Source organism: Hibiscus syriacus, unplaced genomic scaffold (genome assembly GCF_006381635.1).
Source record: "Hibiscus syriacus cultivar Baekdansim isolate YM2019G1 unplaced genomic scaffold, ASM638163v2 tig00111587_pilon, whole genome shotgun sequence".
Lineage (NCBI taxonomy): Eukaryota > Viridiplantae > Streptophyta > Magnoliopsida > Malvales > Malvaceae > Hibiscus > Hibiscus syriacus.
In genome coordinates this window covers 62462-84381 of record NW_024063129.1, presented here as the reverse complement: position 1 = coordinate 84381, position 21920 = coordinate 62462, and the positions used below count along the sequence as shown (strand labels likewise).

At 33.4% G+C, this 21920-nt stretch overlaps 1 protein-coding gene and 1 long non-coding RNA gene across 2 annotated transcripts; one reads left to right on the top strand and one right to left on the bottom strand.

Moving 5' to 3' along the window:
* The first annotated feature begins 1799 nt into the window (after positions 1-1799).
* On the top strand, positions 1800-3329 carry LOC120165706 (actin-like). The gene is made up of 3 exons (XM_039175169.1): positions 1800-2133; positions 2399-3012; positions 3168-3329. Exons 1-3 carry the CDS (start codon positions 1815-1817, stop codon positions 3231-3233), a joined length of 999 nt encoding a protein of 332 aa, XP_039031100.1. The 5' UTR covers positions 1800-1814; the 3' UTR covers positions 3234-3329.
* Positions 3330-5996: 2667 nt separating this feature from the next.
* Positions 5997-21229, bottom strand: LOC120165708. Its single transcript, XR_005519850.1, has 2 exons — positions 21089-21229; positions 5997-6210 (listed from the first exon to the last, which is right to left on the bottom strand). It is a non-coding gene; the product is annotated as an uncharacterized LOC120165708 (long non-coding RNA).
* Positions 21230-21920: the final 691 nt, after the last annotated feature.

Here is a 21920-nt window from a genome sequence, read left to right as displayed (position 1 = left end):
TTTAGGATACAATTGAAACATTCAAAAAGTTTGGGGACCAATTTAGAATGAAGATCACAATTTGGGGATGAAAATGAAATGTTCAAAAGTTTAAGGACTAATTTAGAGTGATAGCCATAGTTTAGAGATAAAATTAAAATGTTAAAAAGTTTAGGGACCAATTTGAAATAAAGGTCATAAATTGGGGGCACGTGATACAATTATCTCTATGAAAAATAAAATAAAAAACTAAAATATACTAAGAGGATAATATAGTAAAATATATATAGTCTCGTACTGTAAACCAAATATCACGATATAATATTATCTGTAATGTATCAAATAATTTTATAATCTTATAACTATATTTTAAAAGATAAATTTTTATTTTGCTAATCAAAATCACCTTAATAACTTATTTGTTAAAACTTGAACATAATTTCATATTTAAATTAAGTATATAAATGAGAGAATTAAAGTATAATATGACATGATTATTATCAAATATATAATAGTGAATTTACAAATAAGTTAAAATGGTAACAAATATTTTTAAATATAAATAAATAACATTTGATATCGTCTTAACTCTGTTTAAATTTGCACGAATTAACATATTTTAGTGGTTAAAGGAATCGTTGTTGTTCTTAGAGGTCGTGGGTACGAGCACGAGCGTTTGTCTTAGGGCAATTGAGTATTTATTATCAAATGATTGAGAGTATTTAGAGCATATATCACTTTGTAATTATCTTAATAAAAAAACTCAGATTTATTAAGTGATTGTGTTATATTAATGAATAGGAGTAAATTAAAACATATAAAAACGAAAAGGAAAAAGAAGAAGAAAAAATTTCGTTCAAATCCGTTAAATTTACGAAAAAAATGTCAGTCAACAATCAACGCAGAGGGAACCAGGCAACCAGCTGTTTACTCCAAGATTGTGGGGGGAAATAGGGGCCGCAGATGGGGGAAGAAAACGGGAAACGGGCGTCCAAGATCTGACGAAATCGTATTTGAGAAATTCGCCTTCTTTAAAACAAAGATCGCGGGTACGTTAACCGCATTATTCTGCGAAGCTCAACGGTCCGTTAAAACTGCAACAGAAAGAATCGCTTCATAATTTTTGAATTCAGATTTTTTGTTTCTATAAAGTTTTTGGCATTAATTTGATCAGATTTCGATGCTCAGATCTTCAACTTCAGAATCTTTTTAATGTAAACTTGTCGAAATTTTCAACTAATCTTGCGTTTCATTATTGATGATTCTGGCATTCTGCTGCATTAACATTTTTCGGAATTTGAAATTTTATCCTCCAGTTATCTGATTCTTTGAAAAAAGAAACTGACATTTACTGTTGAATCGATCATTTGCATTTCTCAGTTTGAAGTTCATTTGCAATTGTTGTCACATATAGATTGCGGTGATGAATATATTAGATTATGATATGAGATCATTTTTACTATAATAGATGTTTATTGTTTTTTCTTTTTGGTATTTGGCATCGTATGATACAGCGATAAAAAATGGCAGATGGTGAAGATATCCAGCCACTTGTTTGTGACAATGGGACTGGAATGGTGAAGGTAAACATTCATCAGATCTCCGTTTCTCGGTATTATTTGTAAATGATATTTGTTATAATTTGATTTAATATTCATTATCTTAATCTCTTTTTATTTGTTTTGATTCTAGTATTTCCGAGAATTGATTTTATTGATCGGTGCTCTAGATCGATGCTGATTCATGTTTAAACATTTCAGGCCGGGTTTGCCGGAGATGATGCTCCAAGAGCAGTGTTCCCCAGCATTGTAGGTCGCCCTCGGCATACAGGTGTGATGGTCGGCATGGGCCAAAAGGATGCTTATGTGGGAGACGAAGCTCAATCCAAAAGAGGTATTTTGACGTTGAAGTACCCAATTGAGCATGGTATCGTTAACAATTGGGATGATATGGAGAAAATCTGGCATCATACATTCTATAATGAGCTTCGAGTTGCCCCCGAGGAACATCCAATTCTCCTCACGGAAGCTCCTCTCAACCCCAAGGCTAATCGTGAGAAAATGACTCAAATCATGTTTGAAACATTCAATGCCCCCGCAATGTATGTCGCTATCCAGGCCGTTCTTTCCCTGTACGCCAGCGGTCGGACAACAGGTTGGCACATTCGTTTGCCAATTATCTGCTTCTTCGTTGTTCAACAATATATTGATATGATGATAGGTCTCATGTTCCTACGAAGGTTAATTGAAATCCAATGGCATATGTGATTGGAAATGTTCTTTTCCAAGATAATGTTGGATAACAGTTTGTGCACATGAATGTCAGGGTCTTGAATTTCCTGTCTTGATAAACACAAATGAATTATCTCTAAGCAAGTAGCAACCCTTTATGAAGGCTAACATGCAAGGTTAATGTATAGGTATTGTTCTGGACTCTGGAGATGGTGTGAGCCACACAGTTCCCATCTATGAAGGCTATGCTCTCCCACATGCCATCTTGCGACTCGACCTAGCCGGTCGTGATCTCACTGATGCACTCATGAAAATCTTAACGGAGCGTGGTTACTCTTTCACGACGACTGCGGAGCGTGAAATCGTGAGGGATATAAAAGAGAAGTTAGCTTACATTGCTCTTGACTTCGAACAAGAGCTCGAGACAGCGAAAACCAGCTCCTCTGTGGAGAAAAACTATGAGCTACCCGATGGACAGGTTATCACCATCGGGGCAGAACGTTTCCGCTGTCCCGAAGTCCTCTTCCAGCCATCCATGATCGGGATGGAAGCCGCCGGCATTCATGAAACCACATACAACTCAATCATGAAGTGTGACGTGGATATCCGAAAGGATCTGTATGGAAATATTGTCCTCAGCGGTGGCACCACTATGTTCCCCGGAATTGCCGATAGGATGAGCAAGGAAATCACGGCATTAGCTCCAAGCAGTATGAAGATTAAAGTGGTTGCACCACCGGAGAGGAAGTATAGCGTTTGGATTGGTGGCTCCATTTTGGCATCCCTCAGCACCTTCCAGCAGGTATTCTCTCTCTTTTCCTTTGTTCTTTCTTTTTCCTAATGCGATCATGAGAATAACAATATAATCCTTTAAGAAACTTCAAAATATATAAAAAAAAACTAAGAAAATGAAAATAATTATATTAATGCAAGTAACATAGGATACTCTGTTTGCAGATGTGGATTGCAAAGGCAGAGTACGATGAATCTGGGCCATCAATTGTCCACAGGAAATGCTTCTAGTCCTGCGAAAAGCAAAAGATTGGATGATCTACGGTGCACATTTTCGCATCAAAGCAATGCTAATAAACTAAGTGGCTTGCTGTTTTATCTTTTCATTCCCCCCCCCTTCGATTACCTCTTTTCCCCCTTCAAATCATTTGGATTTGTTAGTGGAAATTTCCCAATCCAATAATTTCATATTATTCATTCATATTGTTTTATATCCGAATTATTTTTTGACTGTCAATTTTTTTAATTTAACAAATATAATTCAAAAACTCAACCATCAATATACCAAATAATACTAATTCATTCATTTTCTCCTTTACCTTTATATATTCGTAAGATATTAAAGTAATAGATTATAAAAAGTTTAGGTGGTCCAATGCACCCATTACCATATCTTTGCCTTTTGACCTCTAAAAAAATATGTAAATAATTTGGAATAAAATAACGTCTTTAACAATTTGGAAAACAAGTCATTCTCAACTGTGAGATATTTAAAATTGAGACATTAAGATAAGTAGTTTGTTTTTAGGGTATCACCCAATTATAAGATCGATTTTATTTTGATTATCGAATAAAAATGATCAATTGGATCATTATTTTTTATTAAATTGACTTTAATCAAATTATTTTATGTGAACTGCTAAAATAATTATTTAATTAAAAAATAATTCAATAAATTTTATCCTAATTTTTATGCGAACATATTTGGTTTTTTTATTATTTACACATTGCATCAATTTACTCCTAGTTTTAATTAAAAAATAACTTGATAAATTTAATCAGTCAATAATAAATTTATTTTTATTTTAAAAAATATCTTGCATTAACTACACTTTAGCTCATATATAAAATTTACCAATCGTGAACTAAATATTGAATTTAGTTGTCAAATTCATTCATCATAGTCGTTCTCTTTTTTCTTAAAAGTTTGTGTCGTTTTCTATAGATCATATAAATTTTTTCTTTTTCAATTTTGTTTAGCCGACGGCGGTATTGATTTTTATGCTAGTTGTCGACCATCGGTTCTCTTTTCTCTTTGCTTTTTTTAAATCTTTTAAATAAGAATAAGGGTAAATTACCCATTTAGGACCTAAACTATCAGTTTTAATTCGTTTGGTACCTAAACTTTCAATTTTTTAAAATCATATCTAACATTTTGTTTTTATTTCATTTTAGTACCCCTGTCTTTAAAAACTTAACGGACGGGCTGACGGGGTATAGCCCTAGTGGACGGATGAACAATTTGGACGGTGGACCACGAGAGAATGAAGAGTTGACCAACATAGTCCAATTTCAAGTACATTAGACAGTTGACGGCATAGATTGAAGGATGAAGAAGTTGAATAGCCCATCATCAATTTGAGGAGATTTAGACATTTTTCGGTGAAACGGGGCCATAATCACGTTTAGGGGGTCGAAAAGGTGCGGACTAGAAAGTTTGGACTTCATCGATCGACAAATGTGATAGTTAACGACTGTAGATGCGATAGTCAGTGAGTCAATGTGTTAAGTTTTTAACGATGATGTACTGAAATATAACAAAAAATAAACGTTAGGCGTCGTTTTAAAAAAAATGAAAGTTTAGGTACTAAAATGGGAAATTGATAGTTTAGGCACTAAACGCATAATTTACCCTAAGAATAATTCTGTCTTTGTGGCACATTTTCGTCTTCTTTCTCAGTCGCTTGGTCATTCTTTTTTATTTTATGTTTTCTCATGATTGGATTAGACGACTCCACGATTGTTCAAGATGTCGCTTATTTGTAATCTTATTGATCTTTCCTGCTATGAACTCTCGGATTGAATTTGGATACATGATTTTGCATTCGTGGATAATTTCTCATGATGTTAGCTCTGATTTGTGATTTTTCGGTGGTCTTTCAATAGATTAATCTCATTCTGTCTTTCTTTTATCAATTTAGTTAGATTTGTTTGTATCTATTTTTTGCTCGAGTCTTTTGGTTAGGTTTTTAACCTTTTCCACGTATAATCCTCATATGATCTAAAGTGACTAGTTTCAATGTTTAAAAAATGTTCAAATTATGTATTTAGTTTATGATGATAGTTGTAAACCCTTATTAGAATTTTGAATATTTTCACTTTTTTTAATAAGAATATTTTCACTTTTTTTAATAAGAATAACGGCTAGACACACTTACACTATTAAGACCCATGTTTGGGTTCCCCCATTACCATTCTATTTCTTTTATTTTCCTTTAACACGAAGGTGACATGGGTAATCATCTTGTTGGATGATTAGATTTAAATTATTTTAATTAAATTAGAATTGAATTGGTAAAATATGTAAGTGATTAGAATAAAATATGTTAGTATTATACAAATTTGGTTAGTTGGCATATCAATAATTTCATTAATAATTAACGACCAGTGACTTAATTAAAAACAATGTAATAGTTTAGTGATCTAATTGAAAAAAATTCAATGATCAAATATATTCGATCTCATGGTTTAGTGACCTTAAGAGTAATTTTCCATGTTTATTGTCCCTTTCAAACAATATTGTACATTTTATGATTCTAAGAATGTGGTTGGAAGATTATTTATTTTTCTTACTTATTTATGAAATCACAATGCAAATCTAAACTAACCTTCACAGAAAAATTTTTAGTATCAGATGCCTGCTTTACATATGATGATTTAGAGACTCCCTCAACAAAACATAGGCTCCTCACACTTGGTGGAGCTTTGGCTGAACTTGGACTAGCATCAGTCATAGCAACATCCTGGTCGGATCCACTAGAAGGACCATTTTCATTTGCAGAAGCTTTTTCGGTAACACATTCCAAAGAAGAAGCTATAGTTTGCATAAGCCAATCATGAACTTGGGATGCTGGAACAGGTACAGCCGGCATGTCTGGATCTGAATTAGCAAAAAAGGGATAAGCTTGGCTTAAAGGAACTCCTTCAGATACCTTATCATCAAATTGAATCAGGAAACCAAGATGCTCAAACCCTTCATGGTTAAAACCTGAAGGAACAGTAGATAGATGAGCAAACCAAGTCATAGAACTACTTACAAACACGTAAAAAGAATGGAAATAGAGTAAGAGAAATGCAAAAACGAGAAAGATCGATCACGAATACATGGAAAGAAAGTTACGACAGCCTGTCTGAAAACAAAAAGGAACTGAGCAAAGAATTAAGAGAATACAACAAAGCAAAACATTACAAAATGTTAGGGCATAAGAAAGTAATGTATGTTGTGAAAGGTGGAGAAAATGGGAACAGAAAGATTCAAAAAGCTCCAGCTTGTATTCTGATCATTATACAAGGTCACAAACCAATCCAGGCTAAAGTCATTGATTAATTACAGAAAAACTGGAAAGGAATTCGTTTTTCCTCTTTTGGTCGAATTCGCTCATATTTCAGAGATATTCATAAATGCTTCGATTTGCATTCTAAACATTTTACAAGGAGAATCATGTTAAATTCAGTAATTAATTGAATAATGTTTTGTGTAATTGGGTAATTACAAAAAAAAAAAAAAACAACTACCCCTAAAACAAACCATTTTTAAAGCAAACCATTCCTAAAGCAATGAAACCAACACATAAAGAGATAGCCTGAACTACGAGTGTAGACACCCATTTTTGTCGGGATCTTAAAAAATATTAATTATTATTATTATTATTATTATTATTATTTACATATTTTACATTTATTCTTGCAGGCCCTCACCCTAAGCCCAGATTACAACAGCAACCCACCATTACAAGCCCAACACCAAGTCAAACCAATTACAAGACCCGACCCAGGATCCATATCCGATCCAGACTCGATCCATACCCGATCCATACTCGGCGCATGCCCAACACAGATTACCAAGCACTCGACCCAACAAGAGAACCCAACCCTAAACTCTTTAGGGTTTCCTCTCACCAGCTCAACTATCGCAGCCAGTGACCTTTCAGCTCCCAGCCGGCGCGTGTACCTCACCGCCCTACTCCCCAGCCGCGTGAGCCGCCGTCGATTACTTTATGGGCTGCCAGTCATCGATCAATCCATCAAACAGTGGCAAAAATCATACCAATAGTCAGGAAAAAACAAATCACAGTTCTCATCAAATCCAAAACCCTCCCGAGGCAATATGGCTGTCAATCCAACAAATCTTATCATCTACCCAAGGAAAGCAAGGATAAAAAAATAAAGAAGCAAGATATTAAAGGGGGAACCATTCGTAACAAAAATAGGGAGAACCGGAGAGATCTTTTGGAAAAAAAAAGAAACAAAAAGGAAAAAAACAAAGAAAATCCCTTCGAAAAAAGAGAAACCGAAAGGTAAGAACCTAGAAAACTCACCTTTTACCCAGATCTTGTAGTCGTGGCCTCACCGGAGTTCGAAGAACCCATCACGAAGGTAAAAAACCTTCTCTAGTCCTAGATCTAGGGCTCTAGGGGAGGTTTTAAGTTGGGAAAGGTTAGAAATCGGGTTGAGGGAGATTAGAGGGGCGTTTTAGGAGTTTTTTTACACCCCGTGGACCGTCGTGGGTCATCGTAGAACGGAGCCGGTGAACGACAGCCTCCTTCCCGCGATGAGAGGAAGTTGAGAGAGTACTAAATCTCTCTGTTTTCTGAAACGAAGCAAATGAGAGAAATGAGAGAAGAAGCTTCGGTTTTAGGCTTACCCAAGATGGGGTGATGCTATATTTTCGCGCGTGGGATAATCACACTTTGGTACCTCCGCCTTTGTAATTTCATTTTTCAGCCATTTAATGAAGTTTTACCTTATTTTATTTCGAGCATTAATGTTTCAATATTTGTATTTTAGTCATGTTCTTACTTATTCTGTTATTCTGTTATTCTGGTCAATGTTTGAATTGGTCATGATATTTGTAATTATTTCAATTTAGTCACTGCGTTGCATATTGTTATATTTAGGTTTAATTGTTATTTTCATTTTCATGTTTTTGGTTGAGCTTATTTTGGTCCCTAATATTATTTTTGGGTTATTTTCATTTCTGGTGCCCATATTATTTACTGTATTTGATTGTGGATCTGGTTTATTTATATTTCTTTTCAGTCCTTTAAATTTCTGTTAGTACTTTTTTGTTCCCTTAAATAGAATATGATTATTTTTTATATTATTTGTATATTGATTTGTAATATTTTATTTTATTCTAGTCCTTCATTCACATGTATATTTTGTACATTACGACTCTATGTATTAATTTATATAGACGTTATTTGCTTTATGTGTTGTAAATATTTATTTTACATTTACAATCATATTTGTTTCTACCTTATTTCCTTATCTATTGATATGTTATCTGAATAATTTCAAGAACCGATTTGTAGAATGAGTGTGGAAAGTATCACTTGGTCGAAGTAATGCGATCCGATACGACATTTAAACGAAATGGAAACTTGAAATAAATCTCGTTTATTTTACTAATTAAATCTTCTTTTATTATTCAAATAATGCATTGCATTTTTTAAATGGTAATTTATGTTATTTTACGCAAATTTTGGTTTTTAGTTTATATTCGATACACATTTTTCTCGAGGAGGGAATATTCTTTACGAAAAAGAAATAGGTGAGATAGCTTTCCTGATGGAGGATTTCTAATCTCGAGATTTCTTTTCAAGTTAAAGAATTTGCTCTAATTAAACAATTCGAAGAAAATTAATTAAACTTTAATAAATTGATCATATGTTAATTTTATATTTAATTCATAATTTCTATCATTACGACAACATGTAAGCGACTAAGTACTAATTTTAGGCGTTGTAGGATGATAATTCTTCCCCACACATAATCAACTCCTGGACTTGTAAAATTGAATTTTTGGTAAACGCATACTAATTTTTGTCTTAAAACGATTTTTCTTAAAAATTGTTTTAAAAGACATTTTTAGGTATTCGACCTACCTATCCCAAAGGCTGATGGCGACTCCCTTTCCATTTAATTCAAATCAATTTAAAACCACCAATTTTTCAAATAAAGTCATAACTATTTTTTAAAAATTTAATTGTTTTTTTTAAAAATGGTTATGACAGCTTGACGACATTACTGAGGACTTTTTTAGAGAGTCAAGTTGTAAGTCGCTTACACATTGTCGTTGTCGTGGAAATTATGAGTTCGAGTCTTTAGTTAACTTATGATCCATTTATCGAAGTTTTTTATTTTTAATTATCATACTAACATTTTAATTTTTGCTTTCAGCTCTATCCAAGTTTTTATTGAAAGTTTGTACTTTTTTCCTTTTGAGTCAAAGGTTGGTATGTTCCTCCTCACACGCATCTTGTGCATTTGCATACATAAGCTCTAGACCCGAGCTTTGATCCAAATAAGTTGGGGTGAATACTTTACTCTCGTAAGAATTTATTCTTCGTATGAGTTTTAGCAAATAACCCATGGGATACTTACCTTATACCTTCGTAGGGATTTATTTCTCGTATGGGTATAAGGTAGTGAATCCCCTCGAAATGAGCTTGTTCCGTTCGAAACCTGTAATAGGTGAGGATCGAGGGTTTGACAGCCTAAGAGGGCACCGACATCAAGGACAATTCGAGTACTCTTTTCCTGTTAGAGCCGAAATCATGTATATAGTGAACTGTAGAACGGTCACACTAGGTATAGTCGTACCGAAACTTTATCCGTCAGTAGGTACCCAAATTACGTGTACACAAAAGAGGAGCGTGTTTGAACATTTCCTTTTTGCTTTAAATAAAAGCATGCGAACTATATACCATGCGGTTAGGATTATTTTCTTAAAAATAATCATTTTGGATAAAAAACATGTAGGATTGCTATCTAACGAGAGCATGCTTAGGTAGATACCATGATTGGTAGGTGTTGTATTTATTTTAAATATAATCTTTTACTTTTATTGATTATCTTGTCCGCACTAACTTATTTATTTTCTTTTCTTTGTGTCATTTTTTGTCCTTTTTGCATTGAATTTCATCAACATAACATAATGCGAAAGTGTTGATCCGCAAGGGGATATTCGAGAGAAAATTTTCACAAGAAGAGGTAAAAGTTTTTAATTAAGCAGTCGCATACACAGGCATGTACCGAGGGCTAAAAGAAGTTCAGAGAGTATAAGAATAAAACTTGCTTCAAGATCATACAACATTCGAGACTGGAAAGATGATCCATTGATCCGATGAGTAATCCGACAAAAGAGTTTTATTTACTATCATTTCATCGCTAGTCATCAAGGAGCGACGCACAGACTTCATCACCGTCAGGGCATTAACGAAGTTAGGTTACAAAACGCTTGAGAGGCAACATTTTCAATGACAAAGATCCGAGACGAAGCAATGATCCAGTTCAGACTCAACATCTAAGCGAAAGCATGTCTGTAAAATTGATTATCTTGTAATGTGAAGGCTTTTATTTTTGGTGAAAATTATTCTATGATATTCACCATTGGGATAAACATTTTGCATCATTGCATTCTGCATGACATTCATTTAAGCATTTTTACATGCATTAATCATGGATTCATGTGTTTATCTCGTGGATGACTCTGAGGAAGTGTTTCTAATTGTGTAACTTCGTTAACACAGTACTAAGAATGAAAGCAAAATTTGAAAAACTGAAGAAAGACTTGGAAGAGAATTTGCAAAGGATGCAAACAGAGTGGGAAGTTAAAATGGAGCAAGAGAAAAAGGCCACCGTGGATCGTATCTTGCAAAACCAAGACGACCTAGTCGACCAAATTGTAGCAAAAGTGGCTGGGCTTAACCAAAAAGAGGCAAAGAGAAGGTTTCTCGACCCGTGAAACCTCTGAATGTGTTAGTGCACATACAAATCCACAAATGCTCATTTCTCCCGACAGGATTCCAAGACACCAAGTAGGCTTCTTCACCCCTAAAACCCATACAACTATGTTAGGTCCTCGGGATCATTCTACTGATCACAACATGTCAAATTCTGATGAGATGAAAGAGCCAAGAATGAGATCTCTGAGAACTTAAAACAGTGGTGCAGAGAGACATTCAAAGGAATTAGAGGACAAAACTCTCATAATGAAATGGATGCAAGGGAACTAGTCTTAGTTCCTGACTTGGTGCTCCCGCCCAAGTTTAAAATGCCCAATTTTAAAAAGTAAACGGAATCAGTTATCCTAATACCCATCTCACGATGTTTATTCAAATGATGATTGAATACACCAACAATGATCAGATATTGATCCACGGCTTCCAAGACAATTTAATTGGACCAGCTTCTAAGTGGTATTATCAATTGAGTCATGCTCAAATCCGCTCTTCGAATAACGTTGCAAAATATGGTGATGAAGAGTGATGAGAGCTTCAGACAATATGCACAACGATGGAGGGATGTTGCATCTCAAGTGCATCCACCAATGGTTGAAAGAGAGTTCATCACTTTATTCATCGACACATTAAGGGGGTGTTTGGATTGGGGAATGTGGGATTCCCATGGGAATGGAATCCACATTCCCCCGTTTGGTTAGCCCGGGAATCCTATTCCCGGTAATGTAAGATTACCAATAGTGGATTTTTTGGGGTATATTACCGGGAATGTCATTACCTCCCTTTCCTTAGGTATTGTTGGATTACCGGCGTTTTGGACTAAAATGCCCTTAAATTTTTATTTTTTTTCAAAAAATATATTTATTCTGTCATCGAATAATAAAAATTTTACGAATGTTAAATTACAAATTTATCCTTAAATTATTTTAGATTTACACAAAAAAAATCTATAATTAAAATTTTATATAAAGTTCAAGGGTTTAAATAAAATTTTACCCTTTCATTAAACTTTTTTTTATTTTTAATTTTGTAAAAAATATATAAATATTATGAATTTAATTTTTTTAAAGAAAATATATAAATATTTTCCAACTTGTAATATTACACAAATATATATAATTAGGACAATTTGGTCAAATATACATTCTAATAATCTTTTATTCCTTTAACCAAACACGGTAATCTTACATTCCTGCTAAGCCAACCAAACACAAAATACAACATTCCCAGTAATGCTATTCCTTGGTAATCTTACATTCCCACTGGTAATCTTATATTCCGTGAACCAAACGCACCCTAAAATCATTATATATTAACCACATGATGGGAGTTGCTACCAAGAGTTTCTCTAACATCATCATGTGTGGAGAAATGATCGAAAGATCTATCAAGAATGGCAGAATAACAGACACTAATAGTACTTACATTGAGGAAAGAGCTGAGATTAACACAGTGGGATCTTACCTAGCTAATCGAGGGATTAAACCTCATAAGGTGTTCCATGAAAGGACTCACATCGATCCAATTCCAATGATGTATGAGGAATTACTCCCAACTCTAGTTGAGAAGAACCTTGTGACTATAGTTCAATCTAAACCAAGAGAGACCCCATATCCTTAAGACCATGATGTTAACACCATATGCAGCTATCATATTAGGAGTTCAGGGCACACCACTTAGAATTGTGGGGCATTGAAGTGCAAGGTCCAATATCTAATTAATTTTGGGGCATTGACATTCGATGTGTAATGGGCCATTCGGATTAGGAGCAGGTTAATGCATCCATCAAGAATTATGTTGCATTCTCATCAAAGCATGCCATCTTATTTGAACTTGTTTTTCTTTTTCTTCCTACGTTTAAATGTTTGTAAGCCACTTGACGTTCGAACATTTTAAATAAAATGCTTCCTTATGAGGAAATGAGCAATGAGAAAATTTTAATCTTGAAATTCCTTGAATATCATCTTAATGAAAAGTTTTTTGAGGTTGTAAATCTTTGAAAAATGAAAAGATTGAACCCCTGCAAAAAAAACCCAATCCTACTTCAGAATATACACCAAATACATATCCTTCTCTTGTAGAGACTAAGTTATCCTTCTCCTCATATGAAGAGTCAATCAAGGGCTTGGCATTCAGGTATGTGTTAGGAGAGGACAAAATGAGTATCTGACACATGAGATTACTAAACTAATTAGTTTCTACTTCTGTTGTTGACGTTCGATGATGATCATGATCTTCATAGATGGAATGGTCGAGTAGGCGAATCTAGTTTAGGTCAGTTAGTTGGGAATTAAACTCTAACGATAAAATTTTCTGACCTTCAACAAACACCGGGACTATAACAAGTTCTCCTAGGCAAACTTAAGAAATAGAATTCGTATACTTAGAATATATATATAAGTATACAAGAAAGCTGAGCTATTCCGCTAAAGCAATTAGTTATAGAGAAAACTCCAAAGCCCTGGCTTTATGAATAGATTACATTCAAACTATAAAATTGATCGGGTACTTGGAAATTCGGTGTTTGCTCCACTGTGTTTGTCAAGACAAAGACTTTGTGACGACATGAATCCTTCAGCTAGCCCTATAAAGGCAATTATAATATATATGTACAATAAAGTTGAATTCAACTAGCAAATCAATGGAAAATTAAATCAAATTTACTAAATAAGGAGTTTCAGAATATGGACTAAGGGAGTTAAGGAACACCTGTTATAGTCAGTTTCACACGAGCACTCAGAAATTTCATTTTTGACCAATATTTCTGCACTACCTTTGTTAGAGGAGTCTGAAGCTTGAACAAATGGAAGATTTTAGAGAACTGAAATGGAAGTGTTCTAAAAAGTCTAGCAATGAACTATGCTAGTTGTTTCATTTTGTATGCCTACGATCAAAATGCCAAACCAAGAAAGTGGGGCATGTCCTAATTTTTAAGATGACCGAGAAAAGAAAAAAGGATGAATCAATGAGATAAACCCTAAGATATGAGTAGCTAACCTCAAACCCAACTTGTCGATCCTGACATTTGTCAAATATTTGTAACTATGAATGATTAAAAGAGAAATTGATTCTTTTGATATTTAATGAACTCATATTTTGTGATTTGATTCAATTGTGAAACCGAATATGGGGCATTATTTTAGTTCATTTGACAACGAAAATTCACAAATTCTTTATTCATTAAGTTCTTTCAAAGGAAGAAAAACATTTTCAAACAAGATAATCTCTTTGGAAGCATATCTTGGAATTCAACAAACCTCTCCGAAGTTCGTGATCGAAGCTGGGGCAAGGTAAGCCAAATTTCAAGGGCAAAATTTGATGGGGCAAGGAAAACAAATTGTCTTAGGTCAAGGTTTACAAGAGTACACACTAGTGGGAAATGAAGATAACTGAATCAGGGATAGAATGAAGAATGCTCATGCAATCATTCCAACCGATAATCAAGAAAACATACATCAATACATACATACATCAACACATACATACATGATACATGAAATTTGCATCTTTGCATCAAACATTCATCATCACACAATAAAGACTTTGATTTTCCCTCTCATAAGGATACTTCAAAAAATGTTTCACTTGAAATTTTATCTTTCTTAAAGACATTTTTTTCTCTCATGAGGACAAGTTTGAAAAATTCATCAAATCAAATACAAACTTTATCATGACACCCATAAACATCCAAGATAGTCATTCATAAATGCATCATTTTATATTGATCTTTCAGGAAATCAAAGTTTAGTGAAGACCAAATGTTTTCAACATGAAGAAATAATTTGGACATCCTAAAGTCAACGATAAGATCTCCTAGAGGCATTTCCTCAACATACAGGAACAAATAGACATTCTATAAGCCTTTGAGATTGCTTTTCTAAAAATAAACTTCATCTCACTTGAGACAGTTTTTCATAAATTTTGAAAATTTTGAAACTAATTGATATCACTTGAGATTGTCTATTTCAAAGCAAGTTTTGTCTCTCTTGAGACAATTTCTCTTGAAACAAAAATCATTGAGTATGTTTCCTTAAAACAAAGTTTTGTCTCTCTTGAGACAATTTCTCTTGAAAGAAAAGTCTTTGAGTATGTTTCTCTTGAAACAATGTTTTGTCTCTCTTGAGACAGTTTCCCTTAAAACAAGTTTTGTCTCTTTTGAGACTGTTTCCCTTGAAACATACAACTTTGAGACTGTTTCCCTTGAAACAAGTTTTGTCTCCCTTGATACAGTTTCTCTTGAAACACAACAACTTTAAGATTGTTTCCCTTGAAACAAAATTAGTCTCTTTTTAGACAATTTCTCTTGAAACATCATATTTGATATCATTTCCCTTGAAACGAATTTTGTCTCTCTTGAAACAGTTTCTCTTGAAACATCATCTTTGAGATCGTTTCCCTTTAAACGAATTTTGTCTCTTTCGAGACAGTTTCTCTTGAAACATTTATCCCTAACCAGTCGTCCTCATCACGTAGGAACTGTGTCATCCACCGACCAGATCTCCTTATCATGTAGGAGCCACATCAACCTTAGATAATCAACCATTCTCATCGCGTAGGAACTGTGTTAGCATCATCCCTAAAGATGGTCAACCTCCCTCATCACGTAGGAACTATGTCATCCACTAACCTGATCTCCTCATCATGTAAGAGTCGCGTCAACCTTAGATAACCAGTCGTCCTCATCACGTAGGAGCCATGTTATAAATTATCCCTAAAGATGACCAGTTGTCCTCATTACGTAGGAAATGTGTTATCCACCGACTATATCTCTTCATCACGTAGGAGCCATGTCACTCTTAGATAACTAGTCGTTCTCATCACGTAGAGACTGTGTTATCTCCAATTTTACCTAAAAACGACCATAACTCTTCATCACGGATGAGCAGTGTTATCTCTTCCATCAAATTTCAAAGTTAAAGAGAACCGAACAAAAACTTGTTATCTTTTTCATCTTTTCCCTATTCTTATTAACACAAGAATATGCAAAGAATGGCAGCTATAGATATCTGTTTTTGTCATGGTCTTAAAAAATTATTATTATTATTATTTACATATTTTACATTTATTCTTGCAGGCCCTCACATTGAGCCAAGGCTACAACCAACAACCCATCATTACAAGCCTAGTACCAAGTCAACCCAATTACAAGACCCGACCCAGAATCCAAATCTGATACAGACTCGATCTAGACCCAATCCAAACTCGATCCATGCCCAACACAGATTACCCAACATCTGACCCAACAAGAGAACCCAACCCTAAACTCTTTAGGGTTTTCTCTCACCAGCTTAGTCGCCGCCGCCAGCGATCTTTCATCTCTCAGCCAGCGCGTGCACCTCATCGCCATACTCCCTAACCACATGAGCCACCATCGATTACTTCCCGAGCTGCCAGTCATCGATAAATCCATCAAACAATGGCAAAAATCATATCAGCAGTCAAGAAAAAAAAGAAAATCACAGTTCTCATCAAATCCAAAACCCCAATATAAAAAATGAAAACAAATCAAGGAAATCCCGAGGCAATCCGACTGTCAATCCAACAAATATTATTATCTACCCAAGGAAAGCAAGGATAAAAAAAAAGAAAGGTGCAAGATATTAAAGGGGAACCATTCAAAACAAAAAAATGGAAAACCAGAGAGAACTTTCAAAAAAAGAAACAACAAGGGAAAAAAAGAAAAACCCTTTGGAAAAAAGAGAAACCGAGAGGTAAGAACCTAGAAAAGTCATCTTTCACCCATATATTGTAGTCGTGGCCTCACTGTAGTTCAAAGAACCCATCACCGAAGGTAAAAATCCTTCTATTTTTATAGATCTAAGGTTCTAGGGAGGTTTTAAGTTGGAAGGGTTAGGAATCGGGTTGAGGGATATGAGAGGAGCGTTTTGGGAGTTTTTTACTCCTTCCGACCACCGTGGGCCGTCGTAGAACAGAGCCGATGAACGACGACCTCCTTCCTCCGACGAGAGGGGAAATTGAGATAGTTCTAAATCTCTCTCTCTCTCTCTATGTTTTCTTCAATGGAGCAAATGAGGGAAATGAGAGAAGAAGCTTCAGTTTTAGGCTTAAATACCCAAGTGAAACGACGTAGTTTCAGAGGAGGGTGATTATGTATTTTCGTGCGTGGAATAATCACACTTTGGTCTTTCCACCTTTGTAATTTCATTTTTCATCCATTTAATGAAGTTTTACCTTATTTTATTTCGAGCATTAATGTTACAATATTTGCATTTTTAGTCTTGTTATTGCTTAATCTATTATTATGGTCAGTGTTTGACTTTTGTCATGATATTTGTAATTATTTCAGTTTAGTCACTGCGTTGCATATTGTTATATTTAGGTTTAATTGCTATTTTCACTTTCATTTTTCTGGTTGAGCTTATTTTGGTCCCTAATATTATTTTTGGGTTATTTTCATTTCTGGTACCCATATTATTTAATGTATTTGATTGTGGATATGGTTTATTTATATTTGTTTTTCAGCCAATCAAATTTCTGTTAGTACTATTTTGGTCCCTTAAATCGAATATGATTATTATTTTTATAATATTTTTATTTTGATATGTAATATTTTATTTTATTCTAGTCCTTCATTCACATGTATATTTTGTAGATTGCGGCTCTATGTATTATTCTAGATAGACTTTATTAGCTTTATGTGTTGTAAATATTTTATTTTACATTTACAATCATATTTGTTTCTACCTTATTTCATTATCTACTGGTATGTAGAATGAGCATGGAAAGTATCACTTGGTTGAAGTGATGCGATCCGATACGACATTTAAACGAAATGGAAACTTGAAATAAATCTTATTTATTTTACTAATTAAATCTTCTTTTATTATTCAAATAATGCAATGCATTTTTTAAATGGTAATTTATGTTATTTTGCGTAAATATCGATTTTTAGTTTATATTCGACACACATTTTTCTCGAGGTGGGAATATTCTTTATGGAAAAGAAATAGGCGAGATAGTTTTCCCGATGGAGGATTGCTAATATCGATATTTATTTTCAAGTTAAAGAATTTTCCATATTTAAAAAATTCGAAGCAAATTAATTAAACTTTAATAAATGGATCGTATTTCAATTTTATATTCGATTCATAATTTTCATCATTACGACAACGTGTAATCGACTAAGTATAAATTTTGGGCGTTGTGGGGTGATAATTCTTCCCCACGCATAATCGACTCACGTACCCGTAAAATTGAATTTTTGGTAAACATAGACCAATTTTTGTCTTAAAAATGATTTTTCTTAAAAATTGTTTTAAAAGACATTTTTATGTATTCAACCTACCTATCACAAAGATCAATGGCGACTCCCTTTTCATTTAATTCAAATTAATTCAAAACCACCAATTTTTTAAATCAAAAAATAAATGTTTTTAAAATTTAATTATTTTTTTAAAAAATGATTATGAAAACGATGATTTGATTGTTTCATAACGTATGGAAGAATTTTTCTACCTATCTCGATGTTATCATTAAAAGAAACCAGGTAATGCGCTCATAAACTCGAATATTAGCCACAAATGGACATTTGATAAACAGCCAGATTTACATCCCAATTCCCAGCTCAAAACTATTCTACAAGTTTGGCTCTGTCGAAACCTTCTTTCGGTTGGACCCGGAATTGGGCTTCGACTTGGATTAATGATTTGGAGTCACCATCGACCACTTTAACACGAATTTAGGTGGGTCGGATTCCATCTTACTTGATCTGCATTGTACCAGAAACGTGTCGGGTTCGGGAGTTGGTTACGGTCAAGGAAGGATTAGCACCCTTGAACCGCCCTTTCGATACCAATTAATTTACCGGTTGTCTTTAATTGCGAAAATTGAAATTCAAATTAAAATTAAAATTATCCGATTCGAATTACATACCTGTGATCGATTCAAAAAATGTTCCCTTAAAAAGTCAGAACACTTGTTAGTAGAGAAAGAAAAAAATTAGTGAAAATAAATAAGATAAAAAACAATTAAAAAACAAATGAAATAAATAAGATAAAATAAAGAAAGTAAAAATAAAATGAAGATAGATAGGATAAATATAATAATAAAAAAATAAAATAAAAAAGAAGCAAAGGGAAAAACCATATAATAATTAAATAAATAAATAAATAAATAATTAAAAACTAGAAAAGAGAAAAAATACAATAAATATAAAAAAGGAAATAAAAAAATTAAAAAAGTATATACAATGATAATAATAATAATAATAAAAATATAAAATAAAATATATATGTTAATAATAATGAATAATAATAATAATAATAATATATATATATATATATATATATATATATATATATATATATATATATAAACTAGTGACTAAATAGTAAGCATAATAAAATTGGAAACCCAAATCGAAAATATCAAAAATTTTACTTCAGTGACCAAAACAGAAGGTTTACAACTCACAGACACCAGAGGCATAGTTTATCCAGACGCGAAAATGCGTATGAAACCCTTGATAAAACAACGTCGTTTTGCTCCTACTATTTAAGCCCAACAACACCCCCCAAATCACTTATCCTTCCTCATTTCTCATATCTCCTCTCTCTCTCTCTAAAATGGTTCACTCTCGCTTCTCTCTAGAGAGAGCACCACCAATGGGAGCACGGCCACCCGCCGATCACCGTCGAACACCGCAAAAAAAAAACCCCTATTTCTCCAAACAAAATCTCTATTGGCGTAGATCTAAGGCAAAAGTCTCACCCTTTTACCTTTCCGGTGACCTTTCCGCTTCTGTTCTCGCCGTTTGGTCTTTGTGCTATGTTGTGTTGCTTGTTCTCACGGTCTTACTGTAGTATTCGTTTGGTTGCTGGAATTTTTGTGTGGTTCTTTAGTTCTTTTTTCTTTTCATCGTTCTGTGTTGATGGTGGTTTTTTGGTTCGATGATGATGGGATTTTTGTGTGTTGGTCGATGATCTTGGGTACTGTATTGGTACTATGTGTATCTCTGTGTGGCTTTGGTTTACCGTTTCTTTTCTTGTCCCCCTTTGCATGGCCTCACCGGGGGCTTTTTATAGCCCCGGTGTTTGCCGTTTTAGTTCCGAGATGAGCGAGATCTGTTGGTTGTTCGTGCATGTGTGAGTTGTTGTTTGACTGGATACCCCGGGATGGTTCAGTCCCGGGGATCCCGGCCGGAAGTTCTGCTGGCTGTTGGCTTGATCTGCACGTTGTTCTCTCATACAGCGCTGACTGAGGCAAATGGAAACCCTAGTTTCCTTGTTGGGCTGGTTCAGGCCCATACCTGATTGGTTACCTGTTGGATCTGCTGGACTCGAAATGGACCTGGAATTAACCAAAATAAAAATGATTAAATAAATAATAAAAACAAAAAACAAAATAAATAAAAAAGAATAAAATAAAAATACTATATAATATAAAAAAATTGTTTTAAAACTATATATAATATATATTTCAAAGATATTTTCGAAACCATATATTATATAATTTTAAAAATGTTTTCAAACTATAGATTATAGTTTTCAAAAACGTTTTAAAACTATATTATATGTTTTCAAAAATGTTTTTTAAACTATATATTATATAGATTTCAAAATGATTTTAAAACTATATATTATATAACTTTTCAAAATGATTTTAAAATTATATATTATATATTTTTTCTAAAAATGTTTTGAAATATTATATATTATATAGTTTTCAAAGGTATTTTTAAAAACTATATTATATACATTTTCAAAATGTATTTTTAAAAATCATATATTATATACGTATTTTTCAAAAATCATTTTGCGCACTATATAATATATTTGTATAGATATATATATGTATAAAATAAAATAAATATGGACGAAAATAAGTGTAAGTGCAACAGCTTAAATTATACTGTGCCCTCACCTTTTATCCTTTAAAACTACAGTTACCACATGGTGAAATTAAAAAATTGCATTCCATATATAAACTACAAAGACATCAATAATTAAAATGCAACAAATGATCATTTGTGAAACCCACAAAAATAATTGCAATACATGAGTTATATTCAACTCACAGTTTTGATTGTATTGAAAATACAAAACAAAACCCATAAAATAAAATAATTCCAAACTACGTAGAGCAAGAAGCAGTACTACTAACCAGAGACTCTTCGCCTTCACCCTCCACAGGCTCTGACAGAAGAGAGAGAATATTAGTCAAGTAATTTTGTTGATAGGAGAGCTGGTGGGCCTCTTCATCAGCCAGTGATGGCATATATCGACGGCTGTTGCTGCGGACAAGCTACAATGAGAACCACCACCAACATACGTCTAAGAGTGTAATTCACTGTAAAGAAAAAGTAAGAAACAATTAACTTCGAACAGCAAATAGATCTATAATTCTTACAACAGTTAACAGAATGGTGAGATCCATATTAATGAGATACATAGCTGGATAGAGCAATTAGCAAATGCCCCCGCTATGAGAGATACTAATAAAAATCTCCTCCGTCACAATCCCAGCTGAATTAATCATATTTTACCATGGTTTTCAGAATCGGACCGGTCATGCTACCAGTTCAATAGTTCAATTGGTTAAATCGGCCCGATCGGTCGGAAGAACCGTACGACGTCATAATTATTTAAAAAATTAAATAAAATACCAAAAATATTTAATAAAAAATAATTTTTTATATCACAAGTCATATTTAAAGCAAGTCATAACATATATAACTTAAAAATCATAAAATCAAATGAAACAAAATGATTCAAATTAACTACAACATAATATTTAAGGTAAAACATATTAAATATTAAATATAATTATATAACTATAATCAAAAAATAAATTTGGGGCTAAAAAAATCATAACAAAATGATATTGTTTGGTTTAATTTTTTTTTAAAACAATTTCACATGGCTAAGAAACATAGAAGAGCATCCCAAAAGTCTAAAGAGTAAAAATATGAGAACAAAACAATCCCACATGGCTA